The sequence below is a fragment of the Salmo salar genome, chromosome ssa28 (assembly GCF_905237065.1).
Source record: "Salmo salar chromosome ssa28, Ssal_v3.1, whole genome shotgun sequence".
NCBI classification, from domain to species: domain Eukaryota; kingdom Metazoa; phylum Chordata; class Actinopteri; order Salmoniformes; family Salmonidae; genus Salmo; species Salmo salar.
Genome location: NC_059469.1, coordinates 37,823,368 through 37,851,144, shown reverse-complemented (window position 1 = coordinate 37,851,144; position 27,777 = coordinate 37,823,368). Strand labels below are relative to the sequence as shown.

General features: G+C 42.9%; 1 protein-coding gene across 7 annotated transcripts in view; it reads left to right on the top strand.

The window, feature by feature from the left end:
• The window catches only part of LOC106589953 (nucleolar and coiled-body phosphoprotein 1), a 38,120-nt gene extending 11,559 nt beyond the window's left edge, over positions 1 to 26,561 (top strand). Inside the window, exons 6-16 of one of the 7 annotated variants that reach the window (XM_045710138.1) lie at positions 2,449 to 2,570; positions 4,384 to 4,522; positions 8,993 to 9,112; positions 9,734 to 9,820; positions 17,187 to 17,227; positions 17,318 to 17,474; positions 18,227 to 18,928; positions 20,116 to 20,448; positions 22,951 to 23,084; positions 24,035 to 24,115; positions 25,613 to 26,561. In XM_045710138.1, coding sequence (XP_045566094.1) covers positions 2,449 to 2,570; positions 4,384 to 4,522; positions 8,993 to 9,112; positions 9,734 to 9,820; positions 17,187 to 17,227; positions 17,318 to 17,474; positions 18,227 to 18,928; positions 20,116 to 20,448; positions 22,951 to 23,084; positions 24,035 to 24,115; positions 25,613 to 25,771 — 2,075 coding nt within the window. In that variant the 3' untranslated portion in view covers positions 25,772 to 26,561. Of the gene's footprint in view, positions 1 to 2,448; positions 2,571 to 4,383; positions 4,523 to 8,992; positions 9,113 to 9,730; positions 9,821 to 17,186; positions 17,475 to 18,226; positions 18,929 to 20,115; positions 20,449 to 22,950; positions 23,085 to 24,034; positions 24,116 to 25,612 lie in introns of all 7 variants that reach the window. The other 6 variants (XM_014180416.2, XR_001324974.2, XM_045710137.1 and 3 more) reach the window with 6 other exon arrangements.
• The last annotated feature ends 1,216 nt before the right edge of the window (positions 26,562 to 27,777 follow it).

Here is a 27,777-nt window from a genome sequence, read left to right as displayed (position 1 = left end):
AGGAAAAAGGGGGAGGCTTGCAAGCCAAAGAACACCATCCCAACCGTGAAGCAAGGGGGGGGCGGCATCATGTTGTGGGGGTGCGTTGCTGCAGGAGGGACTGGTGCACTTCACAAAATAGGTGGCATCATGAGGTAGGAAAATTATGTGGATATATTGAAGCAACATCTCAAGACATCAGTCAGGAAGTTAAAGCTTGGTCGCAAATGGGTCTTCCAAATGGACAATGACCACAAGCATACTTCCAAAGTTGTGGCAAAATAGCTTAAGGACATCAAAGTCAAGGTATTGGAGTGGCCATCACAAAGCCCTGACCTCAATCCCATAGAAAATTTGTGGGCAGAACTGAAAAAGCGTGTGCGAGCAAGGAGGCTTACAAACCTGACTTAGTTACACCAGCTCTGTCAAGAGGAATGTCAAGAGGAATGGGCCAAAATTCATCCAACTTATTGTGGGACGCTTGTGGAAGGCTATGATACCAAATACTAATTGAGTGTATGTAAACTTCTGACCCACTGAGAATGTGATGAAAGAAATAAAAGCTGAAATAAATCACTCTCTACTATTATTCTGACATTTCACTTTCTTAAAATAAAGTGGTGATCTTAACTGATCTAAGACAGGGAATTGTTACTAGGATTAAATGTCAGGAATTGTGAAACTGAGCTTAAATGTATTTGGCTAAGGTGTATGTAAACTTCTGACTTCAACTGTATGTTTACTCGGCCATGTCGTGGCCCACTTTAGGTCTTGGGCCGGCACGATACCAGTATCGTTAGTATCATGGCAAGGAAATAAAACAGGAAGTGGATTTGACTTCCATTGGCTCTAATGTTGGAAACAAACATCATTCTGTTGTCATCCAGAGTAACATTTATTTTCTAAGCTGTAGCACACAATATTTTACTAACAGCAGGTTTTTAACCTCTCTAGGGTAGGTGGGATGAAATCGTCCCACCTACTCAACAGCCAGTGGAATCCCGTGGCGCGTTATTCAAATACCTTAGAAATGCTATTACTTCAATTTCTCAAACATATGACTATTTTACACCATTTTAAAGACAAGACTCTCGTTAATCTAACCACACTGTCCGATTTCAAAAAGGCTTTACAACGAAAGCAAAACATTAGATTATGTAATCAGACACCCATTTTTCAAGCTAGCATATAATGTCACAAAAACCCAGAAGACAGCTAAATGCAGCACTAACCTTTGATCTTCATCAGATGACAACCCTAGGACATTATGTTATACAATACATGCATGTTTTGTTCAATCAAGTTCATATTTATATCAAAAAACAGCTTTTTACATTAGCATGTGACGTTCAGAACTAGCATACCCACCGCAAACTTCCGGTGAATTTACTAAATTACTCACGATAAACGTTCTCAAAAAACATTATTTTAAGAATTATAGATACAGAACTCCTTTATGCAATCGCTATGTCCGATTTTAAAATAGCTTTTCGGCAAAAGCACATTTTGCAATATTCTGAGTAGATAACCCAGCCATCAAATATCCTCTGTTTTGTTCGTGCGTTCAAGACACTATCCGAAGGGTGACGCGCCCGACGCGTTTCGTGACAAAAAAATTCTAAATATTCCATTACCGTACTTCGAAGCATGTCAACCGCTGTTTAAAATCAATTTTTATGCGATTTTTCTCGTAAAAAAGCAATAATATTCTGACCGGGAAACCCTGTTTTCGTTCAAAGACGAAAAAATAAAAACATGGTGTCGCCTTGTGCACGCGCCTCCAGTCTCATTGTTCTCTGATCAACCACTATCCAAATGCGCTACTGTTTTTCAGCCAGGGCCTGCAAAGACATCATTCACCGTTTTGCCACCTTCTGAGAGCCTATGGGAGCCGTAGGAAGTGTCACGTTACAGCAGAGATCCTCAGTTTTCAATAAAGAGAGTGTCGAAGCCCAAGAAATGGTCAGAGAGGGCACTTCCTGTAAGGAATCTTCTCAGGTTTTGGCCTGCCATAAGAGTTCTGTTATACTCACAGACACCATTCAAACAGTTTTAGAAACTTTAGGGTGTTTTCTATCCAAAGCCAATAATTATATGCATATTCAAATTTCTGGGCAGTAGTAATAACCAGATTAAATCGGGTACGTTTTTTTTATCCGGCCGTGCAAATACTGCCCCCTAACCTAGAGAGGTTAAAGGACTGAAGAATTTGGTCTGCTTTGTTTTTTATTTTTGCAATGGCAAAAAAATTCTATACTTGTATTGTCACAACCTTACTTGGTTCCATGACCCATACTTTAAGAAATGCTGCTTGACCCACCATTAGCATGTCTTTGCGTCCCATACTTTAAGAAAGCTGCTTGACGACAGTGCACACATGATCACATATTTTTCTAAACATCTTTTCAATCAGTGTGCTTCTTGGATGTTTACTTGTTTTGTGTACTGACTGTTCTTCTTGCTCTGTAGAAGGAAAGGCTGCAGTCGCGACCCCTAAGGCAGGGACGACTACCAAAGCAGCAGCAGCTCAGAAGAAGGCTGAGTCCAGCAGCAGTGAGGACAGCTCCAGTGAAGACGAAACGCCCACAAAGGTACTGAAACTGATCTACAACACAACACCGCCTCTCACCTTTAGGTGTATTCATTAGTTGCACACCGTTGCTAAACATTTTGCACCGGAAACAGGAGTCTCTATTGGAGAAATTGAGGTAGCTCCCTGTTTCATTTTTCTTCTGTTTGCATCCTAGTGAATACACCCCAGGACAGCTATCTGTTTGGTTGAATACACCCCAGGACAGTTGTCTGTTTGGTTGCGTATGCATCCTAGTGAATACACCCCAGGACAGCTGTCTGTTTGGTTGAATACACCCCAGGACAGCTGTCTGTTTGGTTGAATACACCCCAGGACAGCTGTCTGTTTGGTTGAATACACCCCAGGACAGCTGTCTGTTTGGTTGTGTAGTGAATACATCCTAGTGAATACACACCAGGACAGCTGTCTGTTTGGTTGCGTAGTGAATACATCCTAGGACAGCTGTCTGTTTGGTTGTGTAGTGAATACATCCTAGTGAATACACCCCAGGACAGCTGTCTGTTTGGTTGTGTAGTGAATACATCCTAGTGAATACACCCCAAGACAGCTGTCTGTTTGGTTGAATACACCCCAGGACAGCTGTCTGTTTGGTTGAATACACCCCAGGACAGCTGTCTGTTTGGTTGAATACACCCCAGGACAGCTGTCTGTTTGGTTGAATACACCCCAGGACAGCTGTCTGTTTGGTTGAATACACCCCAGGACAGCTGTCTGTTTGGTTGAATACACCCCAGGACAACTGTCTGTTTGGTTGAATACACCCCAGGACAGCTGTCTGTTTGGTTGAATACACCCCAGGACAACTGTCTGTTTGGTTGAATACACCCCAGGACAACTGTCTGTTTGGTTGAATACACCCCAGGACAACTGTCTGTTTGGTTGAATACACCCCAGGACAACTGTCTGTTTGGTTGAATACACCCCAGGACAGCTGTCTGTTTGGTTGCGTAGTGAATACACCCTAGGACAGCTGTCTGTTTGGTTGAATACACCCCAGGACAACTGTCTGTTTGGTTGAATACACCCCAGGACAGCTGTCTGTTTGGTTGCGTAGTGAATACATCCTAGGACAGCTGTCTGTTTGGTTGTGTAGTGAATACATCCTAGTGAATACACCCCAAGACAGCTGTCTGTTTGGTTGAATACACCCCAGGACAGCTGTCTGTTTGGTTGAATACACCCCAGGACAGCTGTCTGTTTGGTTGTGTAGTGAATACATCCTAGTGAATACACCCCAAGACAGCTGTCTGTTTGGTTGAATACACCCCAGGACAGCTGTCTGTTTGGTTGTGTATGCATCCTAGTGAATACACCCCAGGACAGCTATCTGTTTGGTTGAATACACCCCAGGACAGGTGTTCAAGTTACCATGGGAGCTGTGTTGCCCGTTTCCATCCCTAGGTGTGGCACAGTACCTCCTTGATCTGTCAAACCAGCCTTGTGTGCCACGGTCATACGATGCAGGAATGGAAGAAGGGACACACACTCTATATTGTGGAGTAAATGTCTATATTTTGGGGGGAAATGAAAGAAGGAAAAACATTTTTTTTTATAGCTGGCTTCAACAGTGAAACGCGTTCATAAAATATCTACGTTGTAGATTTTTCATGAAGATGTGTAATTACAAAAACTACCACGGCACTCTTCATATTTGGTTTGAGCTAAAATGCCTTTATTATTTTGGCATGTCCACAAGGGCAATTACAACCACACATTTATGCCTTTAGGCTGCAATGCTTTCTTCAGTGTCTACAAAGTCGCCAGATAAGGGTAAGCTTTGCTTCCAGTACTGACTCAGTCTCTCCTAACAGACCCCTCCAGCTAAGACCCCTGGTCCTGTCAAGACCCCTGGTCCAGCTAAGACCCCTCCAGCTAAGACAGTCGAGTCGAGCAGCGATGACTCTTCTTCAGATGAAGAGGAGACTCCCCCCAGCAAGAAGGCCAAAACAGGTGCGTATTCATGTATAGTAGTATCAAACTGTTTATTATATTTATCTATCAGTACGTCTACATGCCTGATCACAGGTTATTAGGAGAGCGATTAGCCTGAGGCCTATGACCAATAAGTAGGCTTGGGTGGTATACCGAGGTATTTTGACATACCGACAGTATGATTTTTCCATTTTTTTTTCTTTTCACAAAAATTTAATTGAGACATTCACATGTTATGTTTGTTTACAAAGAGAACATGGTGCAAACAGAACTGACGTCCACTGTTGAACAGCACGAGCAAGGTGATTTAAGTTACACTTGAAATTCGCAAACAAATCTTAACTCGGTGCCAAATAAGTTTTCTCGAGCTCAGGGATCCAGTTATGCTTGCTTTCTAACTATAGGTGGCTTGCGAGATCATGTTTATTTTGGTTACAGCAGAGACAATCGATCCCGTCCGGGATCGAGTGTGAGAAGCCTCTTGACCTATAACCCTAAAATCTTATTTTCTTGCACGATTCCTTGTTTTTCTCCACAAATTCAGTTTTCTCCTTTTTTGTTTTTCCATGTTTACTTGATCTGTTTTTTCAGGTTTTGTCTCACTTTTTTTAAATATAGAAAAACATCCAAATTAGATATTCTAAGTCCACAACAATACTTAAACCGCATCAGGAGACCACTTTTGAGGTCTGGGAAAAATTGAAGACGTTTAGATTTTTTGGGTGTAGTTACCCTTTAATGCAAGTGTGCACAAACGAGACCGTTTGGTTAGCGACGATTCTATAGCACTCAGCAGAGTTTGCGAAACAAACGCAAACTACAATCATAAATATAATTCTGCCAGATCGGCATATGCTACTTCGTAGTTAACATTTTAGTTGAGAAGGTTTTTGGGAAAGCCATTCTCTCTACCAGAGGACAGTTAACATCGCTAACGGCTACAGAAAGTGAAGATCGATGTACGCGCCCACATGTCTTTATGATTGAAAAAAGCAAATGTTTTTTTTTTTTTCTAATAAGTTCAATACATTTTAGTTGATTTTCTACAAAGTTACATTTCTTTCTTAATGTCTGTATTCTGTGATTTCATCTGCGTTATCTTCATCGCAGATTTCATAGGGCTCCATATATAATTATGAGCTGGGGTTGTTTTTTCTTGCATTTAGTTTGTTTGCTTACTTGCACCCGTTAGCATTTAGCTAGGGTCCGCTATGGACGTTTATTAGTACTTTTTTAACCTGTTAGGGACAGACGTTCCGCTAGCAGAACGCCTCACCAATATCCAATGGTAGAGCGTGGCGCGAAATACAAATACCTCAAATGCAAAAACTTCAATTGCAAAAACTTCAATTTCTCAAACATATGACTATTTTACACCATTTTAAAGACAAGACTCTCCTTTATCTAACCACATTGTCCGATTTCAAAAAGGCTTTACAGCGAAAGCAAAATATTTAGATTATGTCAGGAGAGTACCCAGCCAGAAATAATCACAACGCCATTTTCAAAGCAAGCATATATGTCACAAAAACCAAAACACAGCTAAATGCAGCACTAACCTTTGATGATCTTCATCAGATGACACACCTAGGACATTATGTTATACAATACATGCATGTTTTGTTCAATCAAGTTCATATTTATTTCAAAAACCAGCTTTTTACATTAGCATGTGATGTTCAGAACTAGCATACCCACCGCAAACTTCCGGTGAATTTACTAAATTACTCATGATAAACGTTCACAAAATACATAACAATTATTTTAAGAATTATAGATACAGAACTCCTTTATGCAATTGCGGTGTCAGATTTTAAAATAGCTTTTCGGCAAAAGCACATTTTGCAATATTCTGAGTAGATAACTCGGCCATTTCAAAATATTCCATTACCGTACTTCGAAGCATGTCAAATGCTGTTTAAAATCTATTTTTATGCTATTTTTCTCGTAAAATAGCGATAATATTCCAACCGGGCGACGTTGTATTCATTCAAACACTGAAAGAAAAACATGGAGTCGTCTCGTGCATGCGCGCTCCAGTGTCATTGTTCTCAGCAGGACCACTCACAAAAACCTTTGCTGTTTTTCGCCCAGAGACTGGAGAACTCTCATTCCACTTTCTGGCGCCTTCTGAGAGCCAATGAAAGCCTTAGAAAATGTCACGTTACAGCAGCGATGCTGTATTTTTGATAGATGCCCTAGGAGAACAAATTGTCAGACAGGGCACTTCCTGTATAGAATCTTCTCAGGTTTTGGCCTGCCATATGAGTTCTGTTATACTCACAGACACCATTCAAACAGTTTTAGAAACTTCAGAGTGTTTTCTATCCAAATCTACAATTTATATGCATATTCTCGTTTCTGGGCAGGAGTAGTAACCAGATTAAATCGGGTACGTTTTTTATCCGGCCGTGAAAATACTGCCCCCTATCCCAAACAGGTTAAAGCGTTTGTTAGCACAGTTTAGAAAGAAATAGCGCCCTCTTGTGTGCAATTCCGGTAGTACCGTATACTCCGGCAAGGTATGGAGATCTGTATACCGCCCTGCCCTAATGACCAGTGATGTAGTGGAAGGTCAATTCCAACTCAATTTACCCACCTTGTTCTACTGGGAAGTCGTTTACCCACCTTGTTCTACTGGGAAGTCGTTTACCCACCTTGTTCTCCTGGGAAGTCGTTTACCCACCTATAACACTACATAAGTGTTTTTTGCATTAGAGTTGAACCACATACAGGGCATTCGGAAAGTATTCAGACCCATTGACTTTTCCCACATTTTACGTTACAGCCTTAATCTAAAATGGATTAAATAAATAACAATTCTCATCAATCTAAACACAAATACCCCATAATGGCAAAGCAAAAACTGTTTTTTAGAAATTTTTGCAAATGTATTAATAATAAATAGAAATACCTTTTTTACATAAGTATTCAGACCCTTTGCTTTGAGACTCGAAATTGATCTCAGGTGCATCCTGTTTCCATTGATCATCCTTGATGTTTCTACAACTTGATTGGAGTCCACCTGTGGTCAATTCAATTGATTGGACATGATTTGGAAAGACACACACCTGTCTATATAAGGTCCCACAGATGACAGTGCACGTCAGAGCAAAATCCAAGCCATGAGGTTGAAGGAATTGTCTGTAGAGCTCCGAGACAGGATTGTGTCGTGGCACAGATCTGGGGAAGGGTACCAAAACATTTCTGCAGCATTGAAGGTCCCCAATAACACAGTGGCCTCCATCACTCTTAAATGGAAGAAGTTTGGAACCACCAAGACTCTTCCTAGAGCTGGCCGCCCGGCCAAACTGAGCAATCAGGGGAGAAGGGCCTTGTTCAGGGAGGTGACCAAGAACCCAATGGTCACTCTGACAGAGCTCTATAATTCCTCTGCGGAGATGGGAGAACCTTCCAGAAGGACAACCATCTCTGCAGCACTCCACCAATCAGGCCTTTGTGGTAGAGTGGCCAGATGGAAGCCACTCCTCAGTAAAAGGTACATGACACATGACAGTCCGCTTGGAGTTTGCCGAAAGGCACCTAAAGGACTCTCAGACCATGAGAGACAAGATTCTCTGGTCTGATGAAACCAAGATTGAACTCTTTGGCCTGAATGCCAAGCGTCACTTCTGGAAGAAACCTGGCACTATCCCTACGGTGAAGCACGGTGGTGGCAGCATCATGCTGTGGGTATGTTTTTCAGTGTCAAGGACTGGGAGACTAATCAGGATCGAGGGGAAAGATGAACGGAGCAAAGTACAGAGAGAACCTTGATGAAAACCTGCTCCAGAGCGCTCAGGACCTCAGACTGAGGCAAAGGTTCACCTTCCAACAGGACAACGACCCTAAGCACACAGCCAAGACAACGCAGTAGTGGCTTCGGGACAAGTCTCTGAATGTCCTTGAGTGGCCCAGGCAGAGCCTGGATTTGAACCCGATCGAACATCTCTGGAGAGACCTGAAAATAGCTGTGCAGCGACGCTCCCCATCCAACCTGACAGAACTTGAGAGGATCTGCAGAGAAGAATGGGAGAAACTCCCCAAATACAGGTGTGCCAAGCTTGTAGCGTCATACCCAAGAAGACTCGAGGTTGTAATCGCTGCCAAAGGTGCTTCAACAAAGTACTGAGTTTAGGGTCTGAATACTTATGCAAATGTGCCATTTCATTTTTTTATGTTCATACATTTCCAAAAATTTCTTAACCTGTTTTTGCTTTGTCATTATGGGGTATTGTGTGTAGATTGATGGGGGGGGGAAAAAAACAATTTAATCCATTTTTAGAACAAGCCTGTAACGTGGAATGTCATGTGGTCTGCAGACTTTCTGAAGGCACTGTATTTACCCACATAGAACACTAAGTATTTCCTGCATTAGAGTTGAACCACATATTTACCTACAGCACACAAGCTATTTGTTTTTTGCTCTCTGTTCATGCTAATGCCTCGTGTGTGTGTGTGTGTGTGTGTGTGTGTGTGTGTGTGTAGGTACATACAGTGCAGTCCCACCCCCTGGAGCTGCAGTAAAGAAGGCCTTGGTTCCTACAGTGGCCAGCAAGGCCAAAAAGGACCGTTCCTCAGACAGCAGGGAGGAGGAGAAAGTGTCAGGTAACAACTACTAAACCCTAGGACGTGTCCGAATACCCATACTTGCTTTTTTGGGTATACGAAAATAGAACGTTTTTATAGTTTGAAAATTATTTTTGGGACTTTTCATCGAGTAGATATCCTGGCATACTGTTGAGGGAAGAGAATCGTCTTTTCACAGCTGATAATCAGAATAAGGGGAAGCTCTCTTCTGTAGATGACACCTCAGTGTAGATGGATAGCTGATATTTGTTGCTTACTGCTTACGTTTTTACTCAACAGTACGTTCTATGCAGTACTATTAGTACACAGTAGGTAGTAGTTGTAGTGAGTTGCGACGGTTTTAGTAGCGGTAGGCAAGACAGATTTCGGACAGTTCCCTAGTCTCCTTTTCCAAGTGTTGATCCTGTCTGAACATTGAGTGCTCTTTGTCTTTACTAATGAAACTTAATATTTGACGGTTTTACATGTGATACATGACTGTCTACCTACTTTACTTTTAGTTGAATGCACTGATTGCTAGTCTCTCTGGATTAGTGTCTTCTAAATGACTAATGTCCACTTTTATCATCAATAGCTAAAGCATCCCGTGTTTACAATGAGGGATCTCTGACACTACATTATTCTCCTCCGCTAAAGCAGTTCCTGTGAAGTCTACCCCAGCAAAGACTGTGACCCCTAAACCTGCTGCTGCTGCTAAGAAGGCCGAGTCGAGCTCTGAGAGCTCAGGTAGGTTCTGGCTGTAGATTCTAAAGGTTCTGGACCTCGTTTTAAAAAGGCTATACATTCTAAAGGTTCTAGACCTAGGTTCTAAAAGCTGTAGATTGTAATTGTTCTAGAGCAGGGTTTCCCACCTTCAGTCCTCCAGGGCTGGTTGCATAAAACATCTTGTGTATTCCTTAAAGGGTTTACCTTAAGGAAAAATGTCCCTTTACCTCAGGGAATTGTTTAACCTCTCTAGGCTAGGCGGGACGAATTCGTCCCACCTACGTAACAGCCACTGCTATCCTGTGGCGCGATTTTCAAAACCTTAAAAATCCTATTACTTCAATTTCTCAAACATATGACTATTTTACAGCCATTTAAAGACAAGACTCTCGTTAATCTAACCACACTGTCCGATTTCAAAAAGGCTTTACAACGAAAGCAAAACATTAGATTATGTCAGCAGAGTACCAAGCCAGAAATAATCAGACACCCATTTTTCAAGCCAGCATATAATGTCACCAAAACCCAGAAGGCAGCTAAATGCAGCACTCACCTTTGATGATCTTCATCAGATGACAACCCTAGGACATTATGTTATACAATACATGCATGTTTTGTTCAATCAAGTTCATATTTATATCAAAAACCAGCTTTTTACATTAGCATGTGACGTTCAGAACTAGCATACCCCCCGCAAACTTCCGGGGAATTCGCTAACATTTTACTAAATTACTCACGATAAACGTTCACAAAAAGCATAACAATTATTTTAAGAATTATAGATACAGACCTCCTCTATGCACTCGATATGTCCGATTTTAAAATAGCTTTTTGGTGAAAGCACATTTTGCAATATTCTAAGTACATAGCCCAGGCATCACGGGCTCGCTTATTTAGACACCCGGCAAGTTTAGCACTCACCATAATCATATTTACTATTATAAAAGTTTCATTACCTTTTGTTGTCTTCGTCAGAATACACACCCAGGACTGCTACTTCAATAACAAATGTTGGTTTGGTCCAAAATAATCCATCGTTATATCCGAATAGCGGCGTTTTGTTCGATGCGTTCCAGACACTATCCGAAATAGTAAAGAAGTGTCACGCGCATGGCTCAATTCGTGACAATAAAATTATAAGTATTCCATTACCGTACTTTCGAAGCATGTCAACCGCTGTTTAAAATCAATTTTTACGACATTTTTCTCGTAGAAAAGCGATAATATTCCGACAGGGAATCTCCTTTTCGGCAAACAGAGGAAAAAAATCCCAAAGGCGGGGGCGGTCGGGGTCACGCGCATAAGCCAGTGTCCCTTGATCGGCCACTTGAGAAAGGCGATAATGTGTTTCAGCCTGGGGCTGGAATGACGACATTCTGTTTTTTCCCGGGCTCTGAGCGCCTATGGACGACGTGGGAAGTGTCACGTTAGAGCAGAGATCCTTAGTAAATGATAGAGATGGAAAAGAAGTTCAAGAAATGGTCAGACAGGCCACTTCCTGTAAAGGAATCTCTCAGGTTTTGACCTGCCATTTGAGTTCTGTTATACTCACAGACACCATTCAAACAGTTTTAGAAAATTTAGGGTGTTTTCTATCCATATGTAATAAGTATATGCATATTCTAGTTACTGGGTAGGAGTGGTAACCAGATTAAATCGGGTATGTTTTTTATCCAGCCGTGTCAATGCTGCCCCCTAGCCCTAACAGGCTAAGGATGTTGCATAGAGCTACTCAGAAATTTCCTAAGGATCATTTAAGGGTTTTAAATGCCGTACATGAAGGCATGTACGGCAGAAAGAGTCAAGTTACCACGGAGTAGGGCTGTCCCTGAAAAAAATAAAATCTTTGTCTAAATTTTTCCAAATGTATATTTTTCCATATATTGACACATCCTATTTATTCTATTCAAATCAACTATATTCACTGAGCTTGTCTGATGCTTTAAGCACACGGATTGGTTAATTAAGACACACAAATGACTAGAGGGAGTCCGAGCAGCAATTGATTTGATTCTGCCTGGCCAGACTCAGACTTCCTGCACCTTACAAGAATACATCCGTTTTCCGGAGAGCGACTGACCATGACGAGCGCCCGTTGTCTCTCCTCACTGCTGCAGCGACCACCACAGAACATCAAAGTGTTTGTCGCGCTGCCGCCGTGTTGCTGAACCTGCAACATAATCACAGACATTTCTGACTGAAAAGGTCTGTTTCCAAAATCCATTTGTTTAGGAAAAACATTCCCCCTCGGCCCGTATTCCCCCTCGGCCCGTATTCCCCCTCGGCCCGTATTCCCCCTCGGCCCGTATTCCCCCTCGGCCCGTATTCCCCCTCGGCCCGTATTCCCCCTCGGCCCTTATTCGACCAAAGACCTATTCGAACGGAACTAGTATTACTAGAGAACGTTGGTTATGTAATTTACTCCACAATGTCCGTTATTCCACTGGACGATTCAGACGGGATTACTTTTTTCCCCTAACTGCCCCCTGTAGTTCTTCATTCCCCCCCATAAATTTACAGTTTTAAAGGAATCCTGGAGGTTTTTATTCTTGGCGTGAAGATGTAATATTTCAACATGTTCAAGTTATGGAGCCACACTGATCACTCCAGCTTAGTTCCCAAGTTTCTAAACCATATTTCCTTTAGTGTCGCCATAATATTTGAATTGAGGAAGTGTGATCATAATCATTAAGATATTTTAGCGATCCACAGTACATCCTAAATGCCCTCCAGTCTTCAGATGGGAGCTCAACAGTACATCCTAAATGCCCTCCAGCCTCCAGATGGGAGCTCAACAGTACGTCCTAAATGCCCTCCAGATGGGAGCTCAACAGTACGTCCTAAATGCCCTCCAGTCTCCAGATGGGAGCTCAACAGTACGTCCTAAATGCCCTCCAGCCTCCAGATGGGAGCTCAACAGTACGTCCTAAATGCACCTCCAGATGGGAGCTCAACAGTACGTCCTAAATGCCCTCCAGACTGTGGGAGCTCAACAGTACGTCCTAAATGCCCTCCAGCCTCCAGATGGGAGCTCAACAGTACATCCTAAATGCCCCCAGTCTCCAGATGGGAGCTCAACAGTACATCCTAAATGCCCCCGCCTCCAGATGGGAGCTCAACAGTACACGTCCTAAATGCCTCCAGATGGGAGCTCAACAGTACGTCCTAAATGCCCCCCAGTCTCCAGATGGGAGCTCAACAGTACGTCCTAAATGCCCCCCAGTCTCCAGATGGGAGCTCAACAGTACGTCCTAAATGCCCTCCAGCCTCCAGATGGGAGCTCAACAGTACGTCCTAAATGCCCCCCAGTCTCCAGATGGGAGCTCAACAGTACGTCCTAAATGCCCCCAGCCTCCAGATGGGAGCTCAACAGTACGTCCTAAATGCCCTCCAGTCTCCAGATGGGAGCTCAACAGTACGTCCTAAATGCCCCCAGCCTCCAGATGGGAGGTAAACAGTGCAACTGCGCTTGAGATGCATTTTAAGGCTATGGATGAGGAAGTTAACTTAATATTTCCAAACCTTTTAGGTCAGTTGTATGCTGCTGCTGCTGCTTTTCAATCTATGAACAGCAGGAGTCGTATTAAATAAACATTCCATTCATATGCACTAAAACCATATAAACAAAAGCATTGACTGTGTAAGTTGATGGTTTACATGTAGGCCAAGGTGCCCCAACTGCAATATTATTTGGCACTCCAAATTCATTATGAATAATATATTTTTAAAATTTTTATATATTTTTTTTTTTAAATCATTGACCCGAGATGTAAACTCCCAAATTCAATGTCCCAAGAAATGAAGTTACCCTACTTTTTTTTAAAAAAATAAGGCAAAAGTTCTATTTTAATTTCATTCATGAGGAAAGCGAGAATGCAGGAAGACAGTGAACCTGTAAAGCAGGCAGCAGACCATTCTGTGGTGCTCTAACGTAAAGCTACAACCACATCGCCTGGTGCTGAAAATATCGCTAACTAAGTGTTGCACGGCAACAGATGGAGAAAACCTATACTATATGGGGTAATTCATTTAAAACGATAATGGTCATATTCATTTGACTTTACAAACAACTTGAATTGAAGTCTTTTTTTTATTTCTCCCAGAGCCTAGGCCTATATAACATAACTGAACTGGCTGAGGTAGGCTATGAAGATTCCCAACATCTTTCACAATAGAAATATATGGCCTAATAGAAATTATTATTTTTATTATTTTTTTTATTAGGTCTACTTACAATTTCAACTGGCTAAAAAATGTAGTATCCTACATATAACAATAATTTAAAGAAAGAGGGGGAAAAAAAGACAATGTGTATTGGGATAGCCCGCTCCTAAAACAACCAGAACAAAGAGGAAATACTGTCAGCTCGAGACCTAAATATCCCTGGATAAGCGCTCACAATAATGTTTAGTATTTACTAACAACTACAGTCGTATAGGCCACTAAGTGACTTACTCAATGGGGAAAGTTTCATTTCACCCTCAGACATAAGCTTGTGAGAAAGGTGTGATTTTTGATGCGCAGGCAGTCTGACTTACGTGAAAGCCAGTTGCAGTCGTGAGTCTATATTGCCTTCATAGAGGAAAGTTAGGACTTGCAAGTCGATCCAAAACATTGTTAGGACATAAAATTCTGTTTTCTTTATTGTGCTGTATTCCTCTGAGCATGTCACCCAAAACTCACACAGGGATTCAGCACTCCTGAGCGCATTCCTGATTTGTCTCAATGTCTGGAATTCAATCAGCTCAGTTTGAATTGCGGCCTCATCCAGCGACGGTATCGTTTTCTTAGCCAGATAGGAGTATTCTACACCTGGGCGGAATGTGAGAGGATCACATACAAACGCAATGAAATCCTTGGGCATGGTGTAATCTTCAAATCTGGTGGAGAAGTTGAAATCATCCATCGCCTCTGTGACAATGCTGCGGCCTGGTCCCTCTGCCTGTCGTTTCTTCATTGTGCTGAAGGGGGCAGTAGCCTTCCAGAGGACAAGTCCAAATCGAACAACTCAAGCTTCTTAGTAAAGGCCTCAAGGTTTTTTTTTCCACCATGTCCACGACTGGAGATTTAACCCGTTTTTAAGTGACAATATCAACCCAAAAAGCTGTGCGTGTGTGTATAGCTTGCGGTTAACGCCCCAATGTTTCTGCGTCAGCCTTCAGTCTGGGGCTGGAAGGCCATTTTGAAAGTTCCATGGTTAGATTTATAATGACGTCTTGAGATGGAATTATTTGTAAACGGCGACATTTTCCTTGCAAATAAGACAGTGGCTTGGGAAAAGATGGTACATCTCTCTTCTTCGCTGACACTTAGATTTTCTTTGGTAATTTTTTTTGAGAGCGACAATTTTCTGTTTCTAAACGTTCTGAACGAATGTTGACGTTGAAAAAGTGTAGCCTACGAAGACCAGTTTCCCCCCCCCCCCACCAATCAACGCACAGAGAAAAAGACAAAATTTGAAGAGACATGTTGATTTTTATGCGCGTAATCAGATAGAAATGCTGTTATTGTCACTGAATTTATGTACTAATCGTATGTGTTAAACAATTTGTAGTGCAGACCTATTAATTGTGCTAATATTATATGCTAATTATGTTCTGGCCCACCAACTATTAGGTCAGGGAAAATTTGGGCCGAGGCCAAACCTAGTTGGTAATGTAGGTCCTTCATATACATCTCATGTTCAATTTATCTTTGTTCAGTTTATCGACTCAGTGCGGTTTTTCGCAAGAAAACCAAACACCTGTCAAAGTCAGACATTTCTCTCAAAACACAGGGATGTCGATTCGCACGGGGACTAGTATTATCTGAGGGGGGGAAAAAAACATTTAGGTTATTCTGACTGGAATTGTTACTGTCGTGCCATGTAAAAAAAAAAAATGACTGCCATGACTAAAATTACCGATGTGGTATTTTGTGCTCGTGAGCATAATTACATTACCCGACAAAACAAATCCAGTCCGAATAGGGCACAGTAGGGCCTGACCTATAGCATATCACAATCACATTATAAAAATAAAAAAAATAACACGTGACAGCAAAATAGATGCAGAGGACGTGACAAATTAACTTGAAACGAGGGAATATTTACAGGTTGCTCAGGAGGTAAAGGGAATGTTTGTGTGGGAAATAAAGTAAGGAGCATGCATATTATGTTCCTAACAGGTGCTGTATAGATTACAATATAATTTTCTGACCGTATGAAACAATGTAAACGACACAGAAATAAATTCTAAAGCGTACCAGAAAGTGTCTAACGTTAAATTATTTATTTTTTAAAGTCTTTATTACAGCAAAGACTAAAAACAAGTCGCATTCATTCGTGCCGACCTGATTCACTGACTGAACATCTCTCATCAGAGACAACTTAATTCTACATTTGAAGACCAGGAGAAACAAATTGATTCAGAAGATAATAAAACATGTTTACTATAGTTACCAACTTGTCTGTATTACTTTCTAGCACGTCAAGCTAACGGACAGAGTAGCTAGCTAGGTCTGTAGCCATTGTTTAGCTAGCTTGCTAGCTAGCTGGTGGATGTTTTCCTTTTGAAACCAGGCCAGAGGAATGCAACATTCACCTCCACAAATGCTGATTACATCCATACTGAATGAAGCACTTAAGGTACCTCATTGGCACCCTTAACTTTTTCACTTAATTGTAATGGGGGAAATTCGCCTTAAAATGTTTTGTTCAACTGACTTAAAGATGAGGGGAAAATAGACTTAAGATGTTTCATGCAACTGGCCCAGTACCCCCCGAGAGCCGCCCTCCAGTACCCCCCCCCGAGAGCCGCCCTCCAGTACCCCCCGAGAGCCGCCCTCCAGTACCCCCCGAGAGCCGCCTCCAGTACCCCCCCCGAGAGCCGCCCTCCAGTACCCCCCCCGAGAGCCGCCCTCCAGTACCCCCCGAGAGCACGCATTTGTTGTAGTCCCGGACAAACGCACCTGATGCAACTCATTGAGGGCTTGATGATTATTAGTTGAGTCAGGTGTGCAAGTCCAGGTCTACTGTTGGGGTTACAGGGGTTGGGAAACTGTTCTAGAGCAACGGTAAACACAGCCACTTCTAAATCGTCAGCCAGTTTTCCCACATCTGGTTCTGAATAACTAGACACAATCGTCAAGTTTGTTATACCTGGGGTCGTATTCATTACACCGTAAAAAAATATATATATTTTAAAAATTTTGGCCAAACGTTTCTTAAATGGAAGCAAAAGGAAAGAAACGGGAGGAACCTAGTTGAATTTGTCCAATATAAATTTTCGTTCTAGTTGCAAAACTGTTCTGTTTGGACTATTACATCCCTGAGTTTGCGTAACATTGGGGTTTTATTTTAAAGTTGAAGTGAACATCAGTCTCATTTCATCTCTTGTTCCTCTCTTAGACTCTAGCTCTGAAGATGAAGACGAAGCAAAAAAGGCAGCGGCAGCCCCGGCTAAGGCTGCCCCGGCTAAGGCTGCCCCGGCTAAGGCTGCCCCGGCTAAGGCTGCCCCGGCTAAGGCTGCCCCGGCTAAGGCTGCCCCGGCTAAGGCTACCCCGGCAGAAGATTCTTCCTCGGACTCAAGCTCAGAAGATGAGAAAGAAGCTAAGAAGCCTGTTGCCAAGGCCACTCCTGCCAAGGCCACTCCTGCCAAGACTGCCCCTGCTAAGAAAGCCGACTCGTCAAGCTCAGGTAAAATAGACTAAATAGGACAGAGTCATTATTAGAACTGATTACTAGAGAAGACCGAGTCCCAGATTTGTTTGTACCATCTTGCTAACTCCTGTGTCATTGTCACGCCAATGAGTTGGCAAGACAACACAGAAAGATCTGGAACTCAGCCTGCGGAAGAACATGCTTGCCTTGTTTCAATATCAACAGGGTTTATGTTACAAAAAACGTTAAAACAATGCAGTATGTTGCTAATCATTCTCACCTTTTGGACCTCTCTCTGTGGTCCTGCGCAGGGCTTTTCTCTGTGGTCCTGCGCAGGGCTTTTCTCTGTGGTCCTGCGCAGGGCTTTTCTCTGTGGTCCTGCGCAGGGCTTTTCTCTGTGGTCCTGCGCAGGGCTTTTCTCTGTGGTCCTGCGCAGGGCTAGTAGTTGGCTAGATAGACGTCACAAAAACGAGAACTGTCAGGTCTGAATCCATGTTGCTTCTATTCTCACCCTGCACCTGTTGTTTTTAGATGGTACTGTGAAATTTTTTCATTCAAATAGTGGATGCAATCCAAACTAAGCTGGAAGTTGTCACTTATCTTCTATGTAAAATATTTATTTCTTTAACCACGGTTTTGTTGGCTGTTCTTCGTTGTTCTTTTGTCATCCACATTTAGAGAAACATAGTGAATGGAAGCTTTATATTACTAACTTGTCTGGGATTGTAATATCAGACATACCCACCGACTAACTGAATCTGACATGTTCCCCTCTGTCGGTCCTGTAGACTCTGACAGCAGCTCTGAGGACGAGGCCCCACCCAAACCTGCTGCAGCTACCAAGAAGCCTGCAGCAGCCCCCAAGGTCCCTGCAGCAGCCCCCAAGGCCCCACCCAAGGCTGCTGCAGCTACCAAGAAGCCTGCAACTGCCCCCAAGTCCCCAGCCAAGGCTGCTGCAGAAAGCAGCTCGGACTCCGACTCTTCATCTGAAGATGAGGCTCCAGCTAAGAAGGCTAACGCGGCCCCTGTTACTAAACCAGCCACCCCAGCCTCCAAACCAGCCACCCAAGTTGTTAAACCAGCTGCTGCAGAAAGCAGCTCGGACTCCGACTCTTCATCTGAAGATGAGGCTCCAGCTAAGAAGGCTTCCCTGGCCCCTGTTACTAAACCAGCCTCCAAACCAGCCACCCCCGTGGTGAACAAACTAGCCCCAACCAAGGCCGTAGCCGAGAGCAGCTCCGATTCCGACAGCTCGGACTCAGAGGACGAGGTCGCTGCAGCCAAAAAGATCACCAAACCTACAGCCGCAGCCAAGACTCCTGCTTCAGCCAAGACTCCTGCTTCAGCCAAGACTCCTGCTTCAGCCAAGACTCCTGCCTCAGCCAAGACTCCTGCCTCAGCCAAGACTCCTGCTTCAGCCAAGACTCCTGCCTCAGCCAAAGCAGCAGAGTCCAGCAGCAGTGACGACAGCTCTAGTGATGAGGAAGAGGGTAAAGGAGTCAGCATACTTCCCATTCGAAACAGTTTGTTCGTATATTATGACATTTTGTGAAGTTTTGGTCTTCGGCAAGTTTTTTTTCTTCTTCTTCCCGACATCAAGGCAAGCTGAAAGTGGGTAGCCAAAGTCTACGCTAGAGTCCTTCACGGGTCCAAAAAGTTGGACCCGTTCCAACGTGGACCTGGGGCTTTCCCCACCCGTACCTGATATGCATGAATACATTTTTTATTATTATATAGAGACCTGTTCCCGAACAGACCCGAGGATAGCTAGATCCGTTCTGTATAGACGTGGTCGGACCCAGTCCGATCCGAGGTGAGGGAAGCAGAAAAGTACATTTTGAAGCTACTTTATTAATCGGAGCTGATAAACCATGAGGGAGAGGAGGTAGAGAGAGGTGACGATCTAGCAGGGGTCGTGCTGTGTAGCATAACTTTTGCCACACAGAGGCTTTTAAGGCTCTATGACTAGCCTATTGCTGATTTGATTACCTTATGATTGGCCAACTACAACAAGCTACACGTGCTACTCGTGAAAAGAGCAGCAGTATAAAGTATATAATTTCTCTCTACTGCAGCAGTCGCATTCGAGTCTTTCTGGACAAGTTAGTTGAAATTACATATTGACATTACCCGTGATAATCATATCAGATCCGACTTAGACTTGTGATATATTATTTTGATTTCTGGATCCGGAACTGCTCGAGTCCCGGATTGGGTTTTGGGTACAGGTGGCTCCGTGAAGATCTCTAGTCTACGCCCCTTCGTCGTTGATTGGTCAACAGTAGGGAATTCTTCATTTAACTGTTTGTCATTCATCGAAAGACTACTCCTTTTTCAAAAACGTCAAAATTAATGATAGATTTCTTGGTTCTTATTACTTCTGACTACTTTGAGGAAGTGTATTCTGGCTACGGCGTATCAATATGGACAAGCGAAGGTCTTTTAAGCGATTATGCCAACTAGACGCTGGCCAAACGGAAGCTCGCTGATGCTTTCAGAAGGCAGACTTTCTCATGGTGCCTCTTCACTGTGACCTAGTCCTACGTGTATTTTGATATATGTACTGTGTAGGCCTATTTATTGTGTATCATATCTAGTTTATATTTTGATGTTGATTGTTAGTAAGCATTTCATTGCATTTGTATACATATCATCAATTGAACCTTGAACCTTGCAGCAGCAACCCCAGCCTCGACTAAGAAGGCAGCAACCCCAGCCTCGACTAAGAAGGCAGCAACCCCAGCCTCGACTAAGAAGGCAGCAACCCCAGCCTCGACTAAGAAGGCAGCAGAATCCTCCTCGGACTCCTCAGACAGTTCTGACTCGGATACTGAAACCAAGACGACGCCTGCTCTGACCAATGGGAAGCCAGCTACACCTAAAGCCTCCACCCCTGCTGCCAAGGCAACAACACCGGCTAAGGCTGCCCAGTCTTCATCGTCCCAGGACAGTAGCTCTGAGGAAGAGTCGGGGAAAGCACCGGCAGCAGTCACCACTCCCAACACTAACGGTGAGCTTTGAATTCCTCTAGAAGGTACAGTCTGGAACCTGGGAATCTGGTCAATGGTCATTTCAATTCATGATATTTACTTAAAGAATATAACTTATCAATTAGTGATGGGGGGGGGAATCGATAGTTACATAATTGGGATATTATTTTTGATGTATCGTTTTGACATCGCAATATTGTTGTTGCCCTAGTTAGCTGTACCTGCAGCAAAACTCATGTTTATTTCCCCTTCATAGCTTGTTCATCTTTTTAAATGGCGAGACAATTTGATTCAACACTTATTTCTATGACTAAACTTTGTTTTCTAATTCTCTTGTCCCTCTGCAGAAGATGTATAGTGACACAATAAACACAAACAAACACAATAAAATCACAGTATCAAATCCCAGTACATATAGAATTGTGAGAATCCCAATACATATACAGTTGAAGTCGGTGGTTTACATGCACTTATGTTGGAGTCATTAATTAAAACTCGATTTTCAACCACTCCACAAATTTCTTGTTAACAAACTATAGTTTTGGCAAGTCGGTTAGGACGTCTACTTTGTGCCTGACACAAGTAGTTTTTCCAACAACTGTTTACAGACAGATTATTTCACTTATATTTCACTGTGTCACAATTCCAGTGGGTCAGAAGTTTACATACATTAAGTTGACTGTGCCTTTAAACAGCTTGGAAAATTCCAGAAAAGGATGTCATGGCTTTAGAAGCTTCTGATAGGCTAATTGACATCATTTGAGTCAATTGGAGGATGGATGTATTTCAAGGCCTACCTTCAAACTCAGTGCCTCTTTGCTTGACATCATGGGAAAATTAAAATCAGCCAAGACCTCAGAAATAAATTTCCAAATGCCTGAAGGTACGATTTTCATCTGTACAAACAATAGTACGCAAGTATAAACACCATGGGACCACACAGCCATCATACCGCTCAGGAAGGAGACGTGTTCTGTCTCCTAGAGATGAAGGTACTTTGGTGTGAAAAGTGCAAATCAATCCCAGAACAACAGCAAAGGACCTTGTGAAGATGCTGGAGGAAACAGGTACAAAAGTATCTATATCCACAGTAAAACGAGTCCTATATCGACAAAACCTGAAAGGCCGCTCAGCAAGGAAGAAGCCACTGCTCCAAAACTGCCATAAAAAAGCCAGACTACGGTTTGCAACTGCACATGGGGACAAATATCCTCTGGTCTGACAATGTCCTCTGGTCTGATGAAACAAAAATAGAACTGTTTGGCCATAATGACCATCATTATGTTAGGAGGAAAAAGGGGGAGGCTTGTAAGCCGAAGAACACCATCCCAACTGTGAAGCACGGGGGTGGCAGCATCATGTTGTGGGGGTGCTTTGCTGCAGGAGGGACTGGTGCACTTACCAAAATAGATGGCATCATGAGGAATTAAAATTGTGGATATATTGAAGCAACATCTCAAGACATCAGTCAGGAAGTCCCGTGTGGCTCAGTTGGTAGAGCATGGTGTTTGCAACGCCAGGGTTGTGGGTTTGATTCCCACGGGGGACCAGTACGGGGGGGGGGAAAAAATAATAATAATTGTATGAAATGTATGCATTCACTACTGTAAGTCGCTCTGGATAAGAGCGTCTGCTAAATGACTAAAATGGAAAATGGAAGTTAAAGCTTGGTCGCAAATGGGTCTTCCAAATGGACAATGACCCTGAATTTGTGGGCAGAACTGAAAAAAATATGTGCGAGCAAGGAGGCCTACAAACCTGACTCAGTTACACCAGCTCTGTCAGGAGGAATGGGCCAAAATTCACCCAACTTATTGTGGGAAGCTTGTGGAAGGCTACCTGAAACGTTTGACCCAAGTTAAACAATTTAAAGGCAATGCTACCAAATACTAATTGAGTGCATGTAAACTTCTGACCCACTGGGAATGTGATGAAAGAAATAAAAGCTGAAATAAATCTTTCTCTCTGCTATTATCCTGACATTTCACATTCTTAAAATAAAGTGGTGATCCTAACTGACCTAAGACAGGGAATTGTTACTAGGATTAAATGTCAGGAATTGTGAAAAACTGAGTTTAAATGTATTTGGTTAAGGTGTATGTAAACTTCCGACTTCAACTGTAGAATCGTGAGAATCCCAATACATATTGTATCAGCACCTAAGTATATTGATATCGTAATGTGAAGTCCCTGGCAATTCCCAGCCCTACTATCAATGTCTTGTGAGTTTTTAGTATAGTTGTCTAATGTTTTGAGTGTCAGTTACAAGGTCAAGGGAAATATATTTTGTAGTCATTTACCAAGAGGGGTAAAATGTACCAATTTGTGTCGCAGTAGCGCTCACTAGTGTCTTGTCTGGGTTGTTGATGCCTGCTTGGGCTTTCTAGTTATCAGTAAATATTTCAGAATTCCTTCTCATGTCGTCCTCACTGAGGTATGAATTATTTTAGAAACCAAGGTAGATTATTTACAAGCACAGTTTTTCAATGTCCCCTGCTGTCCCCTGTTCTCTCCCTCCACAGGCACAGTAAACGACAAGAGGAAGAGGGCTGGAGAAGACTCGTCTTCTGAGAGTGAGGAGGAGGAGGAAGTGACGACGCCTAAAAACAAGAAAGTAGTAGCAGCACCACAGACTTTCCCCAAAGTCTCTAAGAAGGTGAGACCCCGTCAGACTGACTGGGTTCAGAGCTTGGATTGTTTGGCTGCTGGGTTTTTGGTTCAATGTATTTGTTATGATGGCGTAGTCTCAGTATTCAGAAATGTGCTCTAACACTGAGTCTGGATCTGTAGTGCTATATATATGTGTGTGTGTGTATGTGTGTATGTGTGTATATATGTGTATATACACACATATATACACACACATATATGTGTATGTGTGTATGTGTGTATATATGTGTATATACACACATATATATAACATATATAAACATATATACATATAAAATATATACATATAAAAATATATACATATCAAACATATGTATGTATGTATGTATGTATGTATATATACTATGTAGTATATATATATATATATATATATATATATATATATATATATACACACACACATACATATATTATATATGTATGTGCTATCTCCAACAACATCTATTCATGCCAGACTACCATTGCAGCGCTACAGATCCAGAATCAATGGAATATATACATCATATATATATATATACACACACACACACACACACACACACACACATATACATATATATATATATATATATATATATATATATATATATATATATATATACATACACACACACACACACACACACACAACACCAAACACACACAAATATACATATATATATACACACACACATATACATGTATGTATGTATGTATGTATGTGCTATCTCCAACAACATCTATTCATGCCAGACTACCATTGCAGCGCTACAGATCCAGAATCAATGGAATATATACATACATGTGTTTGTGAATAAAGGCTTTGGGCTGTATACAGAACAGAGGTGCATTGTGGTACTAACGGCTGTGGAGCGTTGTCAGATGCGGACTGAACTAAACCCCTCATTCTCTCTGTGACCGTCTATGTCTCACCGTCTATGTGTCCCTCCTCTAAAGATCAATGTACCTTTCCGTAGAATAGTAGAGGAGGAAATTGAGGTGGACAACCGTCTGGCAGACAACTCCTTCGATGCCAAGGTGAGTTTATCTACACTCCTCTGTCGCTCTGCCATGTTTACATGAAATGAAGGGCCAGCACTCGCTTGATTCAGTTGCAATTTAAGGTTATTTTCTTTTACAAAACGTTGTAATAGAACACACATTGCTACTCTGTGTGCTAAAGCCCCTCATCTGAACACCCATTACAGCTCTCCCAAGTGGTGGAACCTAGAAAGTTAACCATCTGTTTCTGTTTACGTTCTGTACGGTCAGGTATGTGGATCAGAACCACACCTGTACCGGAGGAATCTCAATATAATACAAGATGAGAAGCGGTTAGTTAAAAAAATTTTTTAAAAAAGTGTTTGCTTTTTCTCCCCAATTTCGTGATATCCAATTGGTAGTTACAGTCTTGTCCCATCGCTGTAACTCCCGTACGGACTCTGGAGAGGCGAAGGTCGAGAGCCGTGCGTCCTCCGAAACACGACCCAACCGAGCCGCACTGCTTCTTGACACAATGCCTCACTTAACCCGGGAAGCCATCCGCACAAATGTGTCAGAGGAAACACCGTACACCTGGCGACAGTGTCAGCGTGCACTGCGCCCGGCCCGCCACAGGAGTCGCTAGAGCGCTGCCCCATGCGTCTCCCGGTTGTGGCCGGGTGAGAGAGCCTGGACTAGAACCCAGGACCTCTAGTGACACAGTGTCTTAGACCACTGCACCAGTCGGGACACCCTAGTGGTTAGTTTTATTTAGCCGTCGCCACCTTGGTTGTTTGAACAATGGTCCTTGGGCTAGATGGAGCTGCTCTGAAGTTGTTTATTAATACAGAGAATCACTGAATGGTTGAAACGTAAATGTCCTGGTTTCAGGGTTGTTCTAGAAAGTATATGTGTGTTGCTTGATCTTATGCGAGGATGACCCATCAGAGAGACAGTTCTGGGAGTCAGTCAGTCAACCTGTCAGTCAAAGCATGCTTATGAATATTTGGCTCCCCGCCCACTCAGCCTTACTGTTAGAGAATTAGCATTTCCCCCCGCCCACTCAGCCTTCCCACTCAGCCTTACTGTTAGAGAATTAGCATTTCCCAGCCTTCACTCATACTTTAGAGAATTAGCATTCCCCCACTCAGCCTTACAACGTTGAAATTAGCATTTCCCCCCCACTCAGCCTTCCCACTCAGCCTTACTGTTAGAGAATTAGCATTTCCCCCGCCCACTCAGCCTTCCCACTCAGCCTTACTGATAGTTAGAGAATTAGCATTTCCCCCGTCCACTCAGCCCGTCCACTCAGCCCGTCCACTCAGCCCGTCCACTCAGCCCGTCCACTCAGCCCGTCCACTCAGCCTTACTGATAGTTAGAGAATTAGTATTTTAAATGATATAATTTTACATAGGATACTTAGAGGGACTGTCATCTTTAGTAAAAGAGCTGCAATATAAATGTGTCTGTATTGTGTTGATCCAGGGATGTGATCATGTCATTATGATGCTAGATGTGTTTTGACTGTCTGTCTCTCTCTCCGCTCACCTCAGCGCGGAGCAAATGGAGACTGGGGCCAGAGGGCCAATGACGTGCTTCGCTTCACCAAGGGAAAGTCCTTCCGTCACGAAAAGACCAAGAAGAAGAGGGGTAGCTACCGTGGAGGAGCCATCTCCCAGTCCGTCAACTCCATCAGGTTCGACAGCGACTGAGAACCTAGTCATCGTTCGTCATCATCACCCCTCTTCATCCTGTCGCTTGACCCCCCCCCCCCAACCTGATTGAGCCGAAACATCATTAACTGAACTACCTACAGCTGTGTTGAAAAAGACGGCCACACTGACAGCTGTCTTCCTAATGATTTTAGTTCATAAGTCTGTGTTTAAACCTTTTTAAAGGCTTTTTTATGGGGTAGAAGACACAAGTGGTGCTGAAATGGCACCTTATTTGCTATGTTGTGCAGTACTGTTGATATGATCTAAAGCAGTGCACTATATAGGTTATAGTGTGCTGTTTAGGATGCTGTCACACAGGTAAGGCTGCAGGGGAGTGGTCTGACTGTCTCCGTGCCTAAAACGTGGTACAGATTACTAAAGGGTTAATTTCCTTACGCTGCATTTACAGCATCCATCCACCAGGTGGCGCTAGTAAGCCACCAATTCTGTTAAATATCAATTGAAAAGTGTAAACTGTTCTCAAATTTCTTGCTTTCTTTTTCTCTCAGTCATTAATCTGTTATATTGTTAGCCCGGTGTCTTCCCCACTTATGTTTTTTTTTCTTCAGTATCAACATTTTCAAATTCTCTGTTCTTGTTGTTTTATCGCTGTTTGCATTGTCAGACACATTGCGGGAGAAAAAGGGTTACTTGATTTTGTGCAGACCCTGGGGGTTGAATGATAAGAATCTCATTTGTTGCCGTCCCTCTACCAGATCTCACAACACCTGGATAAGTATTCAACCACTGCAATGTAAAAAAAACTGTCTGGAACGTGTTCGTCTTTTTTTTCTTCTACAGTCTCATGTAGGCCAATCACGGTTTAGATATGAAGGTTTTATGTACGTATTTTGACCGTTTTAAGGCTGGGAGTATCGAGGATCATCCAACTGTCATTACGAGCTCTATAGTCTTGAAGTAACTCCCTGGGTCATGTTCAGGTATTCCATAACAAAACGTTTGGAAACAGGAAAACACACACTTATTGTACAAGTTCAGGTAGTACCTACCCTTTTTCACTGTTATAAAACATTTTTTCTTTTTTTCCCCTCCCCCCCCCTCTACTGAACAGGATCTGGGTGCGTCTGAAATGGCACCCTAAAGTAGTGCACTATACAGGGAATAGGGTGCCATTTCAGACGTCATCCTGGTGTTTTATTCCTGCTGACTGTTGGTCTGTTGGTTCGTCATTGGCTGCTGAGGTACTTCTCTTTACCCAGCAGCTTGATTGACAGCCAGAACAGCTAACCTCAAGTTTTTAATTTTGTGAATTTCAATTTCCTGTTTCTACTCGAATGTAACCCCTTTCTTATTGAGTCTTGTTTATTACTGGAATAAAATACTTTGTCCCAATTGCCTTCCTCCCTGCACATTTAAAAGCAGTTTTGCAGTCATTTCCTTTGACTTGTCAAGTTGACGAGATCGAGCAACTCTTTGGAGCTCAATAATATGAAATAAAAGAAGCTTGTTAAAAATACAACCAACATGTAAATAACCCTGAGTTGCTTCAGTTCTCTGCTTCAGTTCTCTGCTCCAGTTCTCTGCTCCAGTTCTCTGCTCCAGTTCTCTGCTCCAGTTCTCTGCTCCAGTTCTCTGCTCCAGTTCTCTGCTCCAGTTCTCTGCTCCAGTTCTCTGCTCTCTGCTTCAGTTCTCTGCTCTCTGCTTCAGTTCTCTGCTCCAGTTCTCTGCTCTCTGCTTCAGTTCTCTGCTTCAGTTCTCTGCTTCAGTTCTCTGCTCCAGTTCTCTGCTCTCTGCTTCAGTTCTCTGCTCCAGTTCTCTGCTCCAGTTCTCTGCTCCAGTTCTCTGCTCCAGTTCTCTGCTCCAGCTCTCTGCTTCAGTTCTCTGCTTCAGTTCTCTGCTTCAGTTCTCTGCTCTCTGCTTCAGTTCTCTGCTTCAGTTCTCTGCTCCAGTTCTCTGCTCCAGTTCTCTGCTCTCTGCTTCAGTTCTCTGCTCCAGTTCTCTGCTCTCTGCTCCAGTTCTCTGCTCCAGTTTTCTCTGCTCCA